The sequence below is a fragment of the Sciurus vulgaris genome, assembly GCF_902686455.1.
Source record: "Sciurus vulgaris genome assembly, chromosome: 13".
Taxonomy (NCBI): domain Eukaryota; kingdom Metazoa; phylum Chordata; class Mammalia; order Rodentia; family Sciuridae; genus Sciurus; species Sciurus vulgaris.
This window is the reverse complement of record NC_136474.1, coordinates 85,297,603-85,319,926: the sequence shown is the minus strand read 5'-3', so window position 1 is coordinate 85,319,926 and position 22,324 is coordinate 85,297,603. Positions and strand designations below refer to the sequence as shown.

General features: G+C 34.6%; 1 protein-coding gene across 7 annotated transcripts in view; it reads right to left on the bottom strand.

The window, feature by feature from the left end:
- RELCH (RAB11 binding and LisH domain, coiled-coil and HEAT repeat containing) overlaps nucleotides 1-22,324 on the bottom strand; it is a 104,898-nt gene that overhangs the window by 69,904 nt on the left and 12,670 nt on the right. For all 7 annotated transcript variants that reach the window (XR_013758599.1, XM_079108414.1, XM_079108412.1 and 4 more), the window contains exons 2-5: nucleotides 11,316-11,405; nucleotides 776-847; nucleotides 610-665; nucleotides 396-509 (exon numbers count right to left, since the gene is read on the bottom strand). Coding sequence is in view for 6 of the 7 variants with exons in the window: in XM_079108414.1 (XP_078964540.1) it covers nucleotides 396-509; nucleotides 610-665; nucleotides 776-847; nucleotides 11,316-11,405 (332 nt within the window). In the remaining variant the exon portion in view is untranslated. The remainder of the gene's footprint in view (nucleotides 1-395; nucleotides 510-609; nucleotides 666-775; nucleotides 848-11,315; nucleotides 11,406-22,324) is intronic.

The window sequence follows — 22,324 nt, the reverse complement described above, 5'->3', positions numbered from 1 at the left end:
GCTCTACCACTGAGCTACCACCCCAGCCCTAAACTGAATTTCTAAGTGTAAATAAAACTATATTACTGAGTAAACATTTTAAAGTAAAAACAAAAGGCACACTTTATGAATACATGCAAATATGGATGGATTATAAATTACTAGGAAGTTGTTAAAAAAAGCTAGGAAGAACAAAAAGTCTTTATGTAGAAAGTTGTAAGAAAAGAAAAAAAATCTGTAAGTCAACAGAATACAAGACTGGAAAGATTAGGAGCTGTTGTTTTTGCTAACCAGTAGAATGGTACAAGAATTTTACTACAGGTGTAACTTAAAACAGACCAACAAACAAAACACAGATAAAAGAGAAAGTAAACTAAGTTAAAAGGAAATAAGTCACTTTAAAAAACTGACTTTACCTGATCATCATTTTCATCTGAAAAAGTTATTGATGTAAGTTTGTAGTTATTCTTCAATAAAAATTCATTGACTAAGAAGTTTAGAGCTCTCTTTTCAAGAGGTTTGATTGGCTCCTGGAAACAAAAGACAGATGTAAAACCATAAGTTTTCTTCCTTCAATACTTGTACTACCATTTTATGTGGAAGATACTTTTAGATCTGTCATTCACCCACCTGAATTTCAGGACTTGATTTGTAATTTTTTCGTTCCTGTAAAGGAACCTCATGTTCTGGTGGAAAAAAATATAAATAACGTTTTACTATTTTACATTTTAAAATACCCAGCTACTTCTACGTTGTCAAAATAGAAAAAGTCTCAAAAAAGTTTTATGTACACCACCTGCAGCCTTTGTCAGGTTGGCTCGGAGGGCCTGAATGGTCTCCTTGGCTTTCCGTAGTTCAAACTCCAGGACTGGACAGGGATTTGGAATAAACACACACAGGCATCCAACCAAGAAAAGGGAAACAAAAATAAAAAAATAAAAAGCAAAGATGGGTATGAAAAAAAATACAATTTGTATTGAAAACAGAAAGCATGCAATCTTTATGAAACTTGTGAACGCATGCAGCAGAGTTGATTTGAAAGCAAACTGGTGAATATTTTCCATAGCTTTTGGAGAACTCAGGGTACTACTGTCAAATGTTCTAGCTGTCTGACAAGGAATAGCTCTATTTAAAAATAAAAATCTATGGCATACTTTCATTTAGTTAAATAAAAATATGAGCAATTTGGGTACTCTGCTTCACTCAGTCTAGGAGAGAAAATGTAATGACAAAAAATTTTTTTGAGTGATGTAATTTTAGGAGAAAAGGTAAAAATTAGATGAAGTCCAAGCAAATATCCATTAAAATTTTTTAAGAAGTTATTTTTAAATGCACTGTCTAGAACAATGCTATAAATCAATATATAGAAACATTAGTGAATAGAGATCTTTTCATTAAGATGTTCAAGGAATATGTTTAAATATTTAACAAATGTTGGGATGCCTACAAATTTTTCTATAAACAAGGATATGTTTTCAAAGAACAAGCATAGATATGTTAAGCACATATCCTAAAAAAAGTTCTAAAGATCTTATTTTAGTTTTCATTTAAAGTCAAAAAATAGAAATGGTTTTTCCTTTTAATTTCTAGTGAAGATAATTCTAAAACAAATGACCACGTACACTTCAATCATTTCTAAAATGACTGTATATAGTTATAAGGATACTAAGTAATATTCAATAGAATTTCAAAGATTCTGTTTACTCTTCAAATCTGTTCAAGTTACCAAAGATTAACGAAACTCAAATATTTCCTATCATCATAAAGTCTGATTATATGATAAACATGAATACTAGGAAAACTTTGAATAAACTCTTTAAAATGTTTCATCATGAAGATTTAAGTACATGTGCCTTAAATGAAAAAGTTTCTTAAAATTGATGAATATTGTGTTGAAGAAAAAGCAAGTTTAGACTTGAAAAAAGGATACTTCTGTTAAGTAAAGTTCTGAGAAAATTAAGTGATCTTTGACACAAATGCATATTAAAACCATAGTGGTTACTAGTCCTGCATATAAACTAGGAAGTTTAAGCTTTTATCTTAAAATGCAATTTTTTCTTATTGATCAATAAATAGAAAAAAAGATGTCACATCAGATAATATCAGAGAAAATAAAGGCATAAAATATATGGAAAAATTAGGATTCACTCAGTTTGCATATGTTCAATAAAAACTTAAGATGTTGTTCAATCGCATCTAGTAAGTACATGACAGCCAATTATTTTGATGCACAGAATTTAACTGCAGCAACAAGGAAGCAAAACTAAAAATCAGATGACACTATATGTTATTATGTTTTTTGGTAGTCAGCAATGCTGATCTGCAAAGATTTCTGTGCAACAAAGTGAAAATATTTTCTCTAAATCAAATTTCTGAAATTAAGCACATGTGTTACAGTGAGATTGTATACATTACAGAATAGGTTTATATGGCATATCGGTTTATCTTTCTCTTTAAATTTCAAAATTCTAAGTAACTGATTTTGATTTAAAAATGCCTAACTATACCTTAAAAGTACACACATTATGCTTTCAATATCACTTAAAATTTACTAAGATATAGTACAGAACAATTGCAGATCAGAAATGCCCTACACCAGAATGATAGAAATGTGGAAAAAGAAAGGGGGAGGGGGGCTGGTTAAAACACAAACTGGGAAAAACTCAAAATTAGACTGGTGAAAGTTTAGGTGACCAAGAGCAAAACATTGAATGATTAAGGCACAGAAAGCCAGAAAAACCCATGTCAGACGGCAAGAATTTATATTTTTAGCACATCTTTCTCTGTATATATATGTGTATATACATATTGCCAAACGTCATCAGAAATCACCAATACTTTGAAAAGACAGTGCCTATCAATTCACTCTGCTGCATGTTTCTTAGTATACAATATTGATTTTAAAACAGAAAGGTATATATTTGAAACTATAGCACATCTATATAAGGGTTATACTCAAGCAGTTGCAGTTATATGAGAATTTCTTAAGAAAGGCTCTTTACACCGATGCTATATTTATACACGTATAAATTTGTCTTTTCTTTATTAAATCATAGGATTAAAGCTCAAAATAACTGCAAATATGCAGGTATATATTAATATTTCATACTACAATTTTGCCAAAATAATTAATGATCAAGTCTGAAAAGCAAGTCTAAATTAGTTGAAATATTTCCCAACTTGCATTGTAATATGAGGATATCAGAGGTACTTGAGTCCTTAAAGTTGCTTTTCATGGCTTAGGAGAAATATAACTATGTGAAAACATCAAAGGTGAAGTGTTGAAGATCAAAACAAATAATACTCCTTTTGTGACCTCAACACAATTTATCACTAATATTATCTCAAAATACTCACTAGAGTTAGTTCTTTTTGGCAAGAAACTCAAAATATTATTGTGGAAGATCTTTTCCATAACATTGGTCTAAGTATTTTTTCATTCCCATTCCAGCTCACCGCTGAAGAGTGCAAATTAATAGGTTTTCATCAGGACTTTGCCTTCTCATAGTAGATGTAGTACAATTGTTTTCTTCCAGGTTGGATTATCTGGATTTTTTTTTCCCCTTAACATAAGGTGATTAGAAATAATACTTCTGAATCTTTAATACTCAAGCATACTAACAATAGTTCTATGAAAAGAAAAAATTTCCCCAATTTTCTTAATACATTAGGAAAAAAAATACATTTCTCTTTTATTTATTTATTTATTTTTTTGTTGGGGGGCTACTGGGGATTGAACCCAGGGGCACTTAACCACTGGGTTACATCCCCAGCCCTTTTTTATATTTTATTTAGAGACTCAGGTCTCGCCGAGTAGCTGAGGGCCTCACTAAATTGCTGAGGCTGGCTTTGAACTCACGATCCTCCTGCCTCAGCTTCCAGAGCCGTCGGGATTATATGCATGTGTCACCACGCCTGGCCTCCATTTCTAAAATAATACAAAAATCCTAAGATCCTACTGAGTTTACAAAATTCTCATGCCTGTCACGGACTTAGGAAACATGTAGTACCATCAGTTATGACTTAGAGAGTAACAGGTAAAGGAATCAAAGCATGATGTAATCTTATAATTTGTAGACATCCCTTTTCCTATATCTATCTTATTGGGAAAAAGACTCCTCTTTTCTGTAGCTTTAAAAAAAAAAAATTCTTCCCATTGTTGTTCTTTCTGCTTATATTCCTTTTCCTCTGTCACTCATTTCCAAATTTGTGTTTCTCAGGGGTCATCCTTGGCCCTTTTCTTATTCTACCTAGCCACTGAGATGATACTGCTGTGGTTTTAACTATCACAATTACTTTGATGACCCAGAAATCTTTAAATTCTCTTCCTAGGATACAACCTTACCTACTCCTCTCCTGGAAATACCCACTTGAAAGTCTCCGAAGTTTTGAATTTGATCGTAACTAATGAATTTCATCATCTTTTCAAATCTGACTTTCCACCTGCTGTCTGTCTCCTTTAATGGCATCACTATCTACCCAGCTGGCCAAACATGAAGCCTAGAGATTACTTCCTCTTACCCTCCCATCAATCAAATGTCCATACCATATTGATTTTAACCCTTTAATCACTCTCTAAATATACATTAATCTGTCCCCACAACTGTTATAGTTAAGATCTTTATGACTTGCCATATAAGGTACTAGAATAACCCATAAACACATCAAAGGTCCTGAAAACTCCTGTAGAAAATCATGAATTTCTAAACGTATCTGTAAAATTCTTTTTTTCTTCTGTTTTTGTTCTCCTATGAAACTATCACTGTCATGAAATACATTTTAGGAAATGGTAAAGAAAATAGAAACTCAAATCCACAAAAATGTCATGACTATACAATAAGTTTTAGTTTAAATATAACCACCCACAACAATGATGTATTTTTTCTGAGTCTATCTTAATTAATTTCATGGTAACAAATCAAGATAAATTCATTTTGAAAATGCTACCTATCTTCTTTCAGCCTTGTTGAAGCACCTTTCCTACTTTAAATGATATAAAATAAGATTTACATAAGATTTTAAAATAAGAAAATCAAACATATTACTCACAGGAAGGAAATGATATATGTGCAACAGGGTGCCTTTTTTCCCCTAATACTGAAACAGCTAGATATGAATGCTGTCAGAGGGCTACTGATGACTACTCTTTGAATTTGGTCCTAGCAGGAAAAAGGGGCATGTTAACTATAGGCACAAATCTGAATGCCATTTTAGAATGCCTGCTAGAACATGTAAACATAATAAAGGCTTCATATATTTGTGTTGACAGCAGGTCCTAGGATACTTCTTAGATTATGGAGTAAACTCATTCCACAAATATTTACTGAGTGGACATTCCAATGCTACATGTGATAAATCTGAAACATGCAAATTAGAAAGCACAGTTTCTTTTTGTTTTGTTGTGTGTGTGTGTGTGTGTTTTGTTGTTGTTTGGTGGTATTGGGGATTGAACCTAGGGGTGCCATACCACTGAACTACATGCCCAGTCTTTTATATGTTTTTATTTTTGAGAGGGTCTTGCTGAATGGCCCAGCTTGACTTTAAATTTGTAATTCTCATACTTTGGCCTCCCAAGTAGCTGGGATTACATGTGTGCACCATCATACCTGGCTAGAAAGTATAGTTTTTGCTTATTTTATATATATATATACACACACACACACACACATATATATTTATATTTTAGTTGTAGATGGATCCAATACCTTTATTTTATTTATTCATTTTTATGTGGTGCTGAGGATCGAATGCAGTGCCTCACACAAGTTAGGCAAGTGCTGTAACACAGAGCCACAACCCTGGGCCCTAGACTCTAGCATAGTTTTTATTTCCCTAGATCCTTAAAGAGTTAAGGTACAACAAACTAGAGAAGATATATAGTAACAACAGGTAGAGACACGAGAGCAAAGTCAGGGGCTCTGATGCTAAGTGAAATCTTTTTTTTTTTTTTCAATTTGCTCTTTTTAGTTATACATGGCTAGTAGAATATATTTTGACATATCATACATACATGGAGTATAACTTCTCATTCTTGTGGTTGTACAAGATGTGGATTTACACTGGTCTTGTATTCATATATGAACACTGGAAAGTTATGTCTGATTTACTCTACTGTTTTTCCCATTCCCATCTCCTTTTCTTTCTTCCATTCTTATTACCCTCTGTCCAATCTGGTGAAACTCCACTCTCCCTCCCCGCACTGCGAGTCAGCATCCATATTATCAGAAAGAACATTCGGCCTTTGGTTTTGGGGGATTGGCTAATTTCACTTAATATGATAGCCTCTAGTTCTAACCACTTATGGCAAATGCCATAATTTCAATCTTCTTTATGGCTAAGTAATATTCCATTGTTATATGTACCACACTTCTTTATCCATTCATCTTCTGAAGGGTACCGAGGTTGGTTCCACAGCTTAGGTATTGTGAATTGAGTTAATATGAACATTGACGTGGCCGCATCTCTTTAGTATACTGATTTTCAGTTCTTTGGGTATATACTGAGGAGTGGGATAGCTGGGTCAAATGGTGGTTACATTCCAAGTTTTCTGAGGAATCTCCACACTTCTTTACAGAGTGGATGCACCAATATGAAGTCCCACCACCAATGTATGAGTGTATCTTTTTTCCCACATCCTCGCCAACACTAAATGAAATCTTATGAACTTAAACAGGAATAAGGTGGTTCTAAAATCAATCAGATCCTTGATGCTGTTTCCAAAGTACTGACACAGTTATGTTTCAGAACATACTCCTCTAGGGCAGAAAACTTTATCCATTTTATATTTCTATACCAGGGGTCTAACACTGTGATGAACACAGAGGATACTCAAAGTACAAAAAACAATTTAAACAATGGTAATTCCAATATTTAGAACATGGATCTTTCTTTATGCTTTTAAGAAAACTTAAGCCTTTTACTTAAAAATCAATTAAATTAAGCTCATTTTGATTTGATGTCTTTACTACTTATATCACTTTTATGTGAAAGTGTATACTTCCATATTTGTCAAGGTTTAGATATTAGGTGTCCCCCCCAAAAGTTCATATGCAAGACAATGCAAGGTTTAAAGGAGAAATGATTGGGTTAACAGAGTCTTAACCCAAGCAGTGAATTAATTCCCTGACTAGATTAACTGAGCAGTAACTGAAGAAGGGTAGAGTGTAGCTGCAGGAGGTAGGTCCCTGGGGGTGTGCCTTTGGGGTATGTATTTTGTATTTAGAGAGTTCAGTCTCTGTTTCCTGATCATCAAGTGAGCTGCTTCCCTCTGCCCAACCCTTCCACCATGATGTTCTGCCTCACCTTGAGCCCCGAGGAATGGAGCTAGCTGTCTATGGACTGAGACCTATGAAATTGTGAGCTCCAAAAGAAACATTTCCTCCTCTAATTGTTTTTGTCAGGTCTTTTAGTCACAGCAGGGAAAAAGCTGATTAAAACAATGTTCATGTGAAAATAGAGAAATGGAAACTACCTAAAAGCCTTTTTAAAATTTTATTTCTTTGAAAAGAGAATGACTATGTTGAAAGAATCTTATGTTAAGAAATATATATCCTGCTGTCCATATGAATGTACAGATGTGTCAGGATTATAGTCTAACACTAAAGGACATATTATGGGCTCTATAGTAAAAATCCCACTTATAAATTTCTCAACCTTGGTAAGCCTCTGTTTTCTAATTTATAAAATAAGGATTTTATGATCTAATTTGTAGGACTTTAAAATAAATGTAGTATCTATTTCATAAACATCAACAGTTAAAGATTGGAAAAGACGCTACATTTGCCTGGGAGGTCAATGGGTTCAATTCCTGTATTATCTATAACCTCCTCTTACATGAGACTGGTATAGAAATGTAATAAATTATTCTTCTTGGATGTTTCTTCATTCTTAGAGAGGCGACCTACAATTCAATGACAGATGATAGGACAAGTATTTTTCTGAATTAATGGTCTTTTGATAAGCTTTTAAATTACTACCAACGGTTGACAGACTCAAAATATGTTGGAAAGTGGGAACTGTGATTAATTAAAACTGTTATGGTAACACATTTTATTCAATTAAAGGCTATGGTACAAGATCACTAAAAGATTAAAAGCTATTCTCTTAGGATAATTTCTGTTCTTTCTTTTACTAAGGAAGATAAAAGCATTTATTTTAAAATGAGCACAATGTAGTAATTAACAATTATCTCTCCAAACTTAGGGATATATTTTTTAGATAAAAATGTAAGGTCAGAACTTACATTTTGTAAGGTCACATATTTAATATATTTCACTGCTGGTTGTGTAAGTCTATAGGGCATCCAGATCCACTACTTCTTGTTCACTATTTGGACGGCTGGGCATAGGGGAAGGACAAAGAGAGGGTGGGGTGGTTACTGGAGAATGAAACTGATCAAACTGGGTTTTCACTTATGTGGGAATATGCCACAATGAAAGGCATTATTGTGTATAATTGAGATGCAACAATCTTAAAAAAAGGAAAAAAAATTAAGTAGCTACCATACAACCATCATGTTTATCTTTAACAATATGTATCCAAACAGGTACATTTGGCAAACTTTATAAAGCACAAGTTGTCATGTATCAGTTTATTTCAAGTACACACTAAGATCCTCAAAGATCAAGAGTGCATTCTTAACATTGAACATAGTTTCTGCAACCTAGTACAAAATTAGTGTTGTATCTTATCAAAATATGTGCAGTTTTTCATATATTAGGTTATCACAATAATGAGATTTATCTGTTAACCATCAAAACTGTATTTACTGAGTTTTACACCAAATTAAAGTTTGATAAAGTGGGAACATAATGAAGACTGAATTTCATAAAAAAGAAAAATACCTGAAAAACATAAACAAAAAACAAACAAAAAATTTTGCACAAAAGGTTCACCCCATACCCTCCCCCCATGGTATTAGGAATTAAATAAACCCAGGGGTGCTTTATCATTAACCTACATCCCCAGCCCTTTTTTAGTTTTTGAGACAAGTTGGTCTTAAACACGTAATCCTCCTGCCTTAGTCTCCAGAGTAGCTTGGATTATAGTTGTGTGCCACTACACTTGGCTAAATGAGATTATTAACCTTCTTAGTCAGAGTTCTAATAAAAAGTTAGACAGGGAATGAAAATGTATGTACACAGTGAAATTCAGTCAGAGAAACTTCAAATTTTCTTTTCTACCTACATTGCTGTGAATTAATAGTCCAAGGAATTTGTGATTATAAATTTCATCTAAACATTTTGCTTTTACATCAATAATGCTTTTCTTCCTTAATTAGTAGTATTAGCATACCTAACTAGTAAGAATAATGATGAACCCCTTTTATTAGTCTCAATCTAAAAGGCAAGTTTTCAAATCTAAGTTGTAGAAAAGAACATGTTTATGTGGTCATATTATTTTCTAATATGTAACAATATGCACAGTAAAACAATATACAAAATGTGATATATTTAGTCTCAAAATCAATTAAAACCCCATATATTTAACATATTTTTACATCTAACACCTAATATCTAATTACATGCAATAATACTACTTTACAAATGGTACAATAGACTAAATTAATCCCAAAATTATTCAAGTAATTTCCATTTGATTTGCTAATTTTTAGATATTACCGATGTGGTTTGCTGTTTTGCTATGACTGCTAATAAGGGATGCATATCACAAAACTGTGATTTGATATAGGGAAGTCACTTAAACTCTTCTAGAGACTTCCCCATTAAATTGATAATGCCATTGTTTATACTTCTGAATCTTGTCTCAGCTTTCATTGAAAAACCACCATGTTTTTTTCTAACTCTTATAACAATCTCTGAGTCATTAAAACGTTTGGTATCTATTCTTGAGCAAGGAATGAAAAATCATATATTTGACAGTAATTATTTTTTATACCTTTTTTTTTTTTTTTTTGCAGTACTGGGGATTGAACCCAGGGCCTCGTGCTTTCAAGGCAAGCATTCTACCAACTGAGCTACATCCTCAGCCAATCGAATGTAATTTTTAATTAGGTCAAACTTAACCCTTTTAACCCTTTATTGCCAGGAGAGAGAATGTGGTATAGTTAATTGTGGGCTCTTGTTGCTAGGCTATCTGGCTTTGAATCCCAGCTCTCTTCTTATATAAACCTCTGAGTGCCTCAGTTTTCTGGGGAGGGGATGATGATAATTTTATTATTCAATGAATTAATAAACATTTAGAGTATCCAGAATGGAGCTAGTGCCTTAAGAATTAGTACTCATTTTCATTCATAGTGACAATTTCAGGAAATACTGTCTTTAGTCAGTTTTAACAAATGTGTTCCAGTAAATCAAAGAAAAATTCAAGAGCTGGACAAGAGAAGAATCCACATTATGGGCATTTTCTGACTCGTATTTCCCCCTCAGGTTCTATCTATCCCACATGGCATACCTCCTGTTTCAGGAATACCTATGTTCCAAGTGATACCTGTCTGCTTTTCCCATCTCTCTCACTGACAAAGTCTTATGAAAACTACAATGCCTGCAACACAACCTAGAATGCCTCCAATGGCAAGGGAGCCCCAGCCTCGATACCAGAAAGTACCAGATATTTACACTTAAGGAGCGAGGGCCTCTATTGGCAAATTCAGAATGGAACCCCAGCAGATTCTCATTGGGCTCATCTGGTGTAGGTAGATTCAAGGTACAAATTGGTCCTCTGAAGTACTTGCAAATACAGTGGTGACACTTGAAGGCAGGGCTTGTAGAGAGAGGGGGTGAGCTATGGGAAGGCAAGTAGTTTGACTGAACAACCAGCACGGTCCTCCAGGACCCTGCTGTACCAATCATTAATCTTCATTTTCTGGATCACAGGAAAGTCAGAAGTTTCTGGAGACAGGCTATGATGGCTAGGGAGCACCCAGGGAATTCAAGATAACGTTTTACTCATCAATAAGATTGGAACTATTGCAATCGGTTTTGAACAATCAATAGAGTTGCAATGATACATATACCTCGATTCATGAGCCTTGGTTTAGAGAATCAAATGAATGAGGCAAACGTTCAACTAACTTTGTACTACACAGTAGCTCACATAAGTCCGTTTAACACCATTTTTACAACTACTTGGTTCTAAGTTCCTGGCTACAAGCAAAAATTAATTGCAGGTATATATATCCAGAAACTCTTAGCACCCTGGTTAGGGTATTCCAAACTTACAATAAATTACTAATTAGTAACAATAAATTACTAACACATTTTTATATAACCATGCACATTACATTAACATACCATGTTGTAGAAGAAAGATAATTCTTCAAGCCATTTCATTATTTCTGCAAAGTCAAAGAATTCAATCTGTCTTTACAATCTTACCTGCCACTCTTTCATCTGTTTCCCTGTTACCGTCATCTGAATATCTTGCAAAGTCTAAAGAATCAAGAGTACTGATGCTTCCAGCTCGATCTGTAATAAAGAGAAAAATAAAAGCATTAAATAACTGGTATCTTATTTAGTTGCCAAAATAAGGAATTGGAATTCAAATACCAATAAATATTTCCAGTTAATAAAACCATGGATCTATGCTCTAGGAATTCTATTAAAAAAAAAAAAAAAGGTTAAAATGTCAAACCAATTGAACTACTTCAAAATAACCAAGTTTCCCTGCCCAAGTCCCTGGCCAAGCCTGAATAATGTACACATACTGCGAGGTACACTGCAGAGCAGCCTAGCTAAAGGAAACAATAGGACAAATTTGAGTGTCCATCAGAGAGAGAGGGAGATTTTGCAGTTAGTCTAAACAAGATAATTGCCTACAAAAAACAAACAATACTCTGAAAAGACAGAACAGAATCTAGACTTCACAACCTAATATATACATTTACCATCATACTGTCCAAAATCCTCAATATTCAAGAACTGATAAAATGTGATCTAGTGTCAAGAGAAAAATATCACCAACCAAGACCAATTCCAAGATAAACCAAATGCTGAAATTAGTAGACAAAAATTTTAAAACAGGGGAGGCGGGACCACGCAAGCGTCTTAGAAGGAGCTAGCGGCGCGCTGCGAGGGAGTTCCCGGAAGATGGTCGTAATCAAGGACTTGTGAGAGATGCGATTGCCAGGTGAAGGCAACCCTGACTCCCGGAGGTTGGCCCCCTGAAGTTAATGCAGCAGACAGTAGACCAGACAAACCGTGCTCCGCTGGGCAGCTCAGTTGCATCACTGGAGAGCCTTCTCCCTGCTCAGGAGTCTCACTCCCCAGATGGCTTGGCTCTCCGGGACCCACCTACTTCAGGAGGTGAAGAGTTTGAAGAATGAAATCCGAAGGAGGACAGCAAGTTCAAATCCTGCTTCAACATTTTGGAGAAGCCCTAACCAACTAAGCCAGACCCTGTCTCAGAATATTTACGGAGGGGTTGGAGATGTAGCACTGTGGTACATTTTCTTGATTTTAAATTAGTGTCTCCCAGTCAGAAAATGGAAAGCCTAATGTGGATTAGAGAATTTGCAAAGGAAATGAGAAAAAGAAATATTTTATTATATGGTCTTCTCATAAATCATTCACAGGATGAGCAGAAGTTACAGGAGAATTTAAGGCAAGGTGCCATCATTATTACTGCCTTAAAGAAAGAAATTCTGCACTCATTGGCCAGCTACTGGTAGCATGAAGAACACAGATGGCATCCAAAAACTCTTGCTTAATTTTGTTTAAGTATCTGTGTTCTGTTTTATTCCCCACCTCTACTCCCCCAATGTGTGGTAGAATATTTTCTATATCTTATGATTTATAGGATGTGATGCTTAGATTATAAAAGTGGATAACTGTTTATATCTGTGAAGTTGTGTGTTTCAAATATAAATTGCCTGAACCAGGAAAGAGTACATGGTAGAGAATAACTACCTTCACATAACAAATCTTTTTACAAAGGCTGAAAGGTCAAGTTGAAATAATGAACCTCCTAGGAATGAGAATTTAGAAAGTTTTAGTGATTATCTTAATTTTGTTTATTAATCATACTATACTGAAGCTGATGAATAAGTCTTCAGACTTTTCAATGCTAAAATTGTCTTTTCACCATATGTTTTATATCTTAGTCCTGTATTGATATTTTCCACACCTTCAAAAAAAGGGTGGGGGCATGACAGGAAATGGAACTGTTTCAGTTTTCTTCATCATTTGTCTCCCATTCTTCTATATCATTAAAGGAGATGTAATCTCCTCCTGCTTTTCTATTACTTTTAAGTTACAAATCCTCTTTGGTTTATGAAATGTAATTTTGACTTATTTTAAAGAATCCCATTTTTCTGAGTAAGTTTAAATGTCAGGAGGGTTTCATAGAAGTTGAGTGTTTTTAGTCAATATCTGGTTGGCAGCCTTCTGTAAAGCACATCATAAGTCAAATTACTCTTTTAATGAAGATAGTGCCTCTTGTTAAATCAAGTTCTTATTTTTTCCAATTTCCATTGACATATAGGTCTTGAATATTAATATCTTCCTTTACACTGAACAATTATGTACATACAATCATTAGAAATGCCTTTTATACATTTATTTTATAAAAACAGATCAGATCATACCAGTCCTTAGACTGCATGTGGAATATAAAAGTTGCATGAAATGTTTTCAGCTAAAGATAGATAATAAAATATTGACCTTGTGAGATTTCTTTTTTCCCTGTATTTTTCAAGTATCCATATAGTAACTGAATTTATACTTTGCATTTAAATGAGTAGATTATAATAGGCATGGAATAATTATTGCAATTCATTCTCCTAAAATGAGATGGATTGTTTGAATGTAGGTTGGATCTAAATGCCTGATCTCACCACTTTTCCTTTCTCTAGGGATGTTAGGAAACACAAATCAGTTAACTCACACTATTGAGGGTGAACTAAGTGGGCAATATGTAGATTTGGCTAGAATATTTGTGTCCCTTTTGGGGTGGTAACTGTGAGGAGAGAAGCTAGAACAAAGGCCATGTCCTGTGCCTGTTGAAATCTTCAGAGAAAGTTTTAAGACTTTGAAAGGCAAAGGGGGAAACATTACCTGTGTCTGCAGCACAGCAAAATCACCTGACTCTCCAGGGTGTCAACTGTGGCAACACAGATCTCAACAAGGGACTATAACTTGGGTTTCAGGCATGGATTTATCTTGGAGCAATTTGTGATCCATAGCACTGAAAATTTAGAAGAACAAGACCCAGCCACCCCCATCCTCATCCCAGCTTTCATTGTTCAGATGAGAAAGTTGGAGTTCAGGGATCTTATTGACCTTGCCCAGTGTCCTGGGGGCTGCAGCGTAAAGGAGGTAGGGCTTAACTCAGAAAGAGTGATGCATTTTAAACTCACAGCCAGCATAACAAAGGCTCCTGGCAAAGACTTCCAAAATAGTTTGTGACATGTACATCAGAAAGCCAGAAGCTCAGAGTAAGCATTCAGGAATGGACAAGCCTGGGGGACTCCTCTGTCCAATGACCAGATAGAAGTCCTAGGGCTTCTGACTTCCAAGCCACCTTTCCAGCATACTGTAGGCAGAGGTGAAGGGATAGAGTTACTGGCTAATAAGTAAATATAAATTATTTTATTGATTGTTAAGAGATAAAGAAGTAAGTTTGCAGTTACGTTTTTATCATTGCTTTGTAAATTTAATTACTATAATTAAAACCTGTTCATCCTCTGTTTCCCAAGACCACTTAAAAAAGAATAGTAGTTATACATTAGGATTGCTGCAATTGCTTCTAGCTGTGGAAGAGTTTTTGGAAAGACTTTTATTTCTAAATGTATGCTACCTAGTTAAATGCAATTTACTTTCTTTAGGAATTTGAAACTGAACAATACCATCAGTAACTTGTATTGGTAAGAGGTAGTAATTTTTTTTCTTTTCCATTAATGTCCTCAGTTTAGAGGTGATGCGAGTATACTCATCTACAGGTAAAAGTCAGACCCCTTTATCCTATCAGAACCATTGTTATTGTGGCCATTTTAAGCATTTTGCATTTGTTTAACAGAATTCTTTTTGATGCTAATGTACTGTCACTGTGAAATTTTATCTCACATATATAAATACAGCAATCTGATGATAAAATTGCAGAACATTTTCTACTAAAAAAATAAAACCTTTAAAACAGTTATACATATAAGTCTAGGCTCAGTGAATTAAGGGATATATGTAAACAATGAGTGAAAGGAGATGGAAATCTTAGAAAATAAAGAATATAAAAAAATACGAATAGAAATTCTAGAACTGGAGAATCCAAGATGGTAGACTAGAGGGAGGCTGTGTTCCTTGTCGCTCCATAACTTGGGTTTCAAACAGAGGATATCCATTTCTCAGTGAGGCAGTCTTTGCTGCTAATCAATCCCCTGCTGTTTACCCCATTTGTCCACTACAATCACTGCAGTCTGCCAGCATTTAACTACTTTTTGAGTGCAGATTGCTCACTAACTGTTGCCCATCATTTGCCATTTGCCTGCCTCTTGCCTGCCCATCACCTGCTTTTCACCTACCCATCACCCACTGTCTGAGGTCCACCTGCTGATCTACCACGGGTACCCTGCAGATCAACCACAGATCACCAGTGGGTCACCAGTTGTCTGCCGTTGCCTGGAAGTCAACTGTCACAGTACCTATAGATGTGATTACACGTGGCTGCCACCATTTTAAGATCACAGCCAGGACCTGTAGGACCCCCAGCCAGACAGACCAAGCCTGGGGGAAACTGCAATACCCCAGATCTGCACTGCTAGAGGGGAAGAAACGTGAATAACATGAAAAAAACAAAGGAAGAAAATGATCCAAACAGATTCTAATACTAATAGAATCCAGTGACAGCATGGTAGAAAAAATATCAGAAAAGGAGTTCAGAATATACATAATTAAAATGATTCACGAAGCAAAGGATGAGATAAGAGAGCAAATGCAGGCAATGAATGATCACTCAATAAGCAGTTGAAAAAGCAACTGCAGGAAGCAAAGGATCATTTCAACAAAGAGATAGAGATTCTAAAGAAAAAAACCAAATGGAAATCCTTGAAATGAAGGAAACAATAAATCAAATAAGAAACTCAATAGAAAGCATCACCAACAGACTAGATCACTTGGAAGACAGAACCGAATGAAATGGAAAATTAAATACAAAGAGGCTTACAGAACACCAAATGCACAAAATCACAACAGATCCACACCAAGGCACATTATAATGAAAATGCCCAACATTCAAAATAAAGATAGGATTTTGAAGGCTGTGAGAGAAAAGCATCAGATTACAAATAGGGGGGAACTAATACAGTTATCAGCATTATTTCTCAGCCCAGACCCTAAAAAGCTAGAAGGGCCTGGAACAACATATTTCAAGCTCTGAAAGAATGTGGTTACCAAGCAAGAATCCTATACCCAGCAAAACTAACCTTCAGATTTGAAGACGAAATAAAATCCTTCCATGATAAACAAAAGTTAAAAGAATTTACAAATAGAAAGCCTGCACTACAGAATATTCTCAGCAAAATATTCCATGAGGAGGAAATGAAAAACAACAATGTAAGTCAGCAAAGGGAGGAACAATCGTAAAGGAAAAAAACAATCCAAGGAGAAACCAAGTCAAGTTAAAAACCAAAAATAAGCCCAAATGACAGAATACAAATCATATCTCAATAATAATGACCCTGAACGTTAATGACCTAAACTCATCAATCAAAAGACATAGACTGGCAGATTGGATTAAAAAGAAAGATCCAACAATATGCTACCTTCAAGAGATTCATCTCATAGAAAATGATATTCACAGAAAATGGGTGAAAGGATGGGAAAAAATCTACCACGCACATAGACTCAGTAAAAAAGCAGAGGTTTCCATCCTTATTTCAGATAAAGTGGACTTCAAGCCAAAGTTAGACAGAAAGGATAAAGAAGGGCATTTCATACTGCTTAAGGGAACCATAAATCAGGAAGACATAATGATCGTAAATATTTATGTCCCAAACAATGGTGCATCCATGTACATCAAACAATTACTCCTCAATTCCAGGAATCAAATAGACCACAACACAATATTCTGGGTGAGTTTAACACACTGCTGTCACCACTGGATAGATCATCCACACAAAAACTAAAAAAGAAACCACAGAACTCAATAACTTAGACTTAACAGACATATATAGAATATTCCATCCATCAACAAACAAATATACTTTGTTCTCAGCAGCACATGGATCCTTCTCTAAAACAGACCATATGTTATGCCACAAAGCAACCCTTAGTAAATGTGAAAAAACAGATACTACTACCTTGTGTTCTATCAGATCATAATGGAGTGAAATTAGAAATAAATAACAAAATAAAAAAACAGAAATTACTCCAACACCTGGAGACTAAATAATATGTTACTGAATGAAGCATGGATAACAGAAAACATCAGGGAGAAGATAAAAAAAATTCTTAGAGGTAAATGAGAATGATGATACAACATATCAAAATCTCTGGGACACTATGAAAGCAGTACTAAGAGGTAAAATTCATTGCATGGAGCACATTCAAGAAAAGAATAAAAAGTCAACAACTAAATGATCTAACATTACAGCTCAAAGCCCTAGAAAAAGAAGAACACCAAAAGTAGTAGAAGATAGGAAATAATTAAAATCAGAGCTGAAATTAATGAAATTGAAACAAAAGAATTCAAAAAATTGACAAAACTAAAAGTTGGTTCTTTGAAAAAGTAAACAAAATAGACAAACCCTTAGCCACACTAACAGAGAAAAATTACTAAAATTCATCATGAAAAAGGAAATATCACAACACACCACTGAAATATATAACATAATGAGAAGCTACTTTGAAAATCTATACTCCAAAAAAAAGAAAATATCAAAGACCTCGACAAATTTCTAGAGACATGATCCTCCCAAACTGAACCAGGAGGACATACACAATTTAAACAGATCAATTTCAAACAAAGACATAGAAGAAGCCATCAAAAGCCTGCCAACCAAGAAAAGGACAGGTCCAGACGGATTCTCAGCTGAGTTCTACAAGACCTTCAAAGAAGAATTCATTCCAGTATTCCTCAAAGTATTCCAGGAAATAGAAAAGGAGGGAACACTTCCAAACTCATTCTATAAAGCCAGTACCACTCTGATACCAAAACCAGACAAAGACACATCAAGGAAAGAAAAATTTAGACCAATATCGCTGATGAATATAGACGAAAAAATCCTTTAAAAACTTCTGGCAAATTGCACACAAAAATATATTAAGATAGTGAACCACAATCAAGTGGGGTTCATCCTGGGAATGCGAGGTTGGTTCAACATCTGAAAATTAATAAATGTAATTCATCACATCAATAGATGTAAGATTAAGAATCATGATTATTTCAATTGACGCAGAGATAGCCTTTGACAAAATACAACACTACTTCATGCTCAAAACACTAGAAAAATAGGGATAGTAGGAAAATACCTCAACATTGTAAAGGCAATTTATGCTAAGCCCACAGCCAATATCATTCTTAATGGAGAAAAACTGAAAGCATTCCCTTTAAAAACTGGAACAAGACAAGAATGCCCTCTTTCACCACTTCTATTCAACATCATCCTTGAAATACTAGCCAGAGCACCTAGACAGACCAAAGAAATTAAAGGGATATGAACAGGTAAAGAAGAACTCAAGCTGTCACTATTTGCTGATCACATAATTCTATATCTAGAGGATCCAAAAAACTCCACCAGAAAACTTCTAGACCTCATAAATGAATTCAGCAAAATAACAGGATATAAAAATCAACATGCATAAATCTAAAGCATTTTTATTCATAAGCAATGAAACAAATAAAAGGGAAATGAGGAAAACAACTCTGTTCACAATAGCCTCAAAATATATATATATATAAAATACTTGGGAATCAATCTAACCAAAAAGGTGAAAGATTTCTACAATAAAAACTACAGAACATTAAAGAAAGAAATTGAAGAAGATCTTAGAAGATGGAAAGGTCTCCCATGTTCTTAGATAGGCAGAATTAATATTATCAAAATGGCCATACTTCCAAAGGTGCTATACAGATTTAATACAATTCCAATTAAAATCCCAATGACATTTCTCATAGAAATACAGAAAGCAATCATGAAATTCACATGGAAGAACAAAAGACCCAGAATAGCCAAAGTAATCCTGGGCAGGAAGAGTGATGCAGGAGGTATCACAATACCAGACCGTAAAGTCTACTATAGAGCAATAGTAACAAAAATGACATGGTAGTGGCACCAAAATAGACAGGTAGACCATGGTACAGGTTAGAAGACACAGAAACATATCCCCTTAAGTACCGTTATCTCATAACAAAGGTGCCAAAAACTTACAATGGAGAAAAGATAGCCTCTTCAACAAATGATACTGGCAAAACTGGAAATCCATATGCAGTAAAATGAGATTAAACTCCTGTCTCTCACCCTGTACAAAACTCAACTCAAAATGGATCAAGGATCTAGGAATTAGACCTGAGAACCTTCACCAAATAGAAGAAAAAGTAGGCCTGAATCTCCATCACATTGGCTTAGGACCAGACTTCCTTAACAAGACCCCCATAGCACAAGAAATAAGAGCAACAATCAATAAATGGAATAGAGTCAAACTAAAAAGCTTTTTCTCAGCAAAGGAAACAATCAATATTGTGAAAAGAGAGCCCTCAGAGTGGGAGAAAATCTTTTCCACACACACACCTCAGACAGAACACACATCTCCAAATTTTATAAAGAACTTTAAAAACTTTACACCAAAAATACAAAGAACCCAATCAATAAATGGGCTAAGAAACTGGGCAGAAACTTCACTGAAGAAGACAGACAGGTGAGCAACAAACATATGAAACAGTGCTCATCATCCCTAGTAATTAGAGGACTGCAAATTAAAAACACCCTAAGATTTCATCTAACTCCAATTAGAATGGCTACTATCAAGAACACAAGCAATAAGTATTGGCACGGATGTGGGGAAAAAGGCACACTCGTACTTTGCTGGTGGAGTTGCAAATTGATGCAGCCGCTCTGGAAAGCAGTATGGAGATTCCTCAGAAAATTTGGAATGGACCCACCATTTGACCCAGCTATCCCACTCCTCAGTTTATACCCAAAGGACTTAAAATCAACATACTACAGTGATGCAGCCATATCAATGTTCATAGTATTTCAATTCACAATAGCTAGATTGTAAAACCAATGGAGATGCCCTTCAATTGATGAATGGATAAAGAAACTGTGGTGTATATATACACAATGGAATATTACTCAGCCATAAAGAATAATAAAATTATGGCATTTGCTGGTAAATGGATGAAGTTGGAAAATATCATGCTAAGTGAAATAGGCCAAGCCCAAAAAACCAAAGGCCGAATGTTTTCTCTGATAGTGGATGACGATATATAATGAGTAGGGGTTGTGGGGGAGAAGAGAAGAATGAAGAAACTTTGGATGGTATAGAGGAAAATGGGGTGGGGGACAGAAAGATGGAATGAAATAGTATTACCCTATGGACATGTATGATTACATGAATGGTGTGAATCTACATTGTGTACAACCACAGAAATGAAAAGTTGTACCCCATTTGTGTATAATGAATCAAAATAGATTCTGTAAAATTTTTTTTTAAATTAATTAAAAGTAAATAAATAAATAAATAAAATAGTGGAAAAAAAAAAAAAAAAACAACAACAAGGGATGACTAGATTCACCAGGAGGGGTAATTGTGGGGCACAATTTAAATGTGAAGTAGGTCTTCAAAAAAAAACAAAACAAGAGCAGGGGATAAGTTGGTAGAGTGCTTGCCTCACAGCACAAGGCCCTGGGTTCAAATCCCCAGCACCACAAAAAAAAAAAAAAAATCCTAGAACTGAAAAAATTCTGAAATTTAAATTTTACTGCAGAATTCTAATAACAGAATTAAGATGACAGAGAAAAGTGTTAATGACCTCAATACACATGAACAGAATCTGAAGGATAGAGGGAAAAAGATTAGAAAAATTTAACAGAGCCTCAGGGACCTGTGGGACAACAAAAAATTGTGTAATATATGCAGGATTAGAGTCAACAACATGTGAGACCAGAGGTGGGACAGATATAAATTCAAGGTCAGAGAACACCAAAGAAGATAAGAGAGGCATACATAATCAAACAGCTCAAACCAAAAGTGAAGAGGAAACACTAAAAGTAAACAGAGAAAAACAATATATTCAGATAGAAGAACAATGATTTCAGTAACTACCCATTATGCATGCTAAAGCATCTAGACTGGAACGGAAGAAATAAACTACTTCTATTCACAGAGGACATGATTTTGTATATAGGAAATCGTAACAATTCTACTAAAAAACAAACCTAACAACTGAGTTTCTTAGGGTTGCAGAACGCAATCAATACACGAAAAAAATTCAGATGTTTATACGATAATAATGAGCAATTCGAAAAATAAAATTAAGAAAACAATTTTATTTCCAATAACATCAAAAAAAGCATAAAGAACTTAAGAATAATTTTTATATTTTAAAGTGTAAAACTTGTACAATGAACACTGTGAAACAAGCAGGGTGCGAGGGTGCATAACCATAATCTAAGCCACTGGAGGAGGCTGAAGCAGGATCTGAAGTTTGAAGTCATCTGGTCAAGTTGGAAAGACTATGTATCAAAGTGAAAAATAAAAAGGGCTGAGATGTAGCTTATTAGTAAGGCACATGGGGGTTCAATCCCCATCTCCTGCCTCCCTACAAAAAATCAAAACATTGTTGAAAGAAATTAAAGATGATCTAAATAAAGGAAACACAGCCCAAGATCATGGATCAGAAGATCAATGTCAGGATGATAATATTCCATAATTAATCTTAAAATTCAATATGATACTATTAAAAAAATCCCATCTGGCTTTCTTTTCCTTACAATTTTTAAGAACAATTCTAAAACTTGTATGGAAACAAAATAGCAACCCCCCCCTCCCAAAGAAAAATCCAGAAAATAAGTAAGAGAGAAAGACTCATACTTCTTTATTTTAAACTCAGTACAAAGCCAGAGTACTCAAGACAGCATTATACTACTGCAAATAAACCCTTATATTTATGGTCGATTGATTTTTGACAAAGACACGAAGATATTCAATGGGGATAAGACATTTTTCCAAGGGAAATGGAAACAAGTTCATGCAAAATCTGGTTTATAAGAGTTCATTTGTGGTCTTATTTTATTTATAATAGTCACAAAATACAAATAAACCAAATGTCCATTAACTAATGAATGCATAAATGTGGTATAACCACAAAATGGGAGTATTATATTGCTGTAAAACAGGAATGAAGTACTTACACATAATACAACACAGGTGAACCTTGAAAACATTATGTAAAC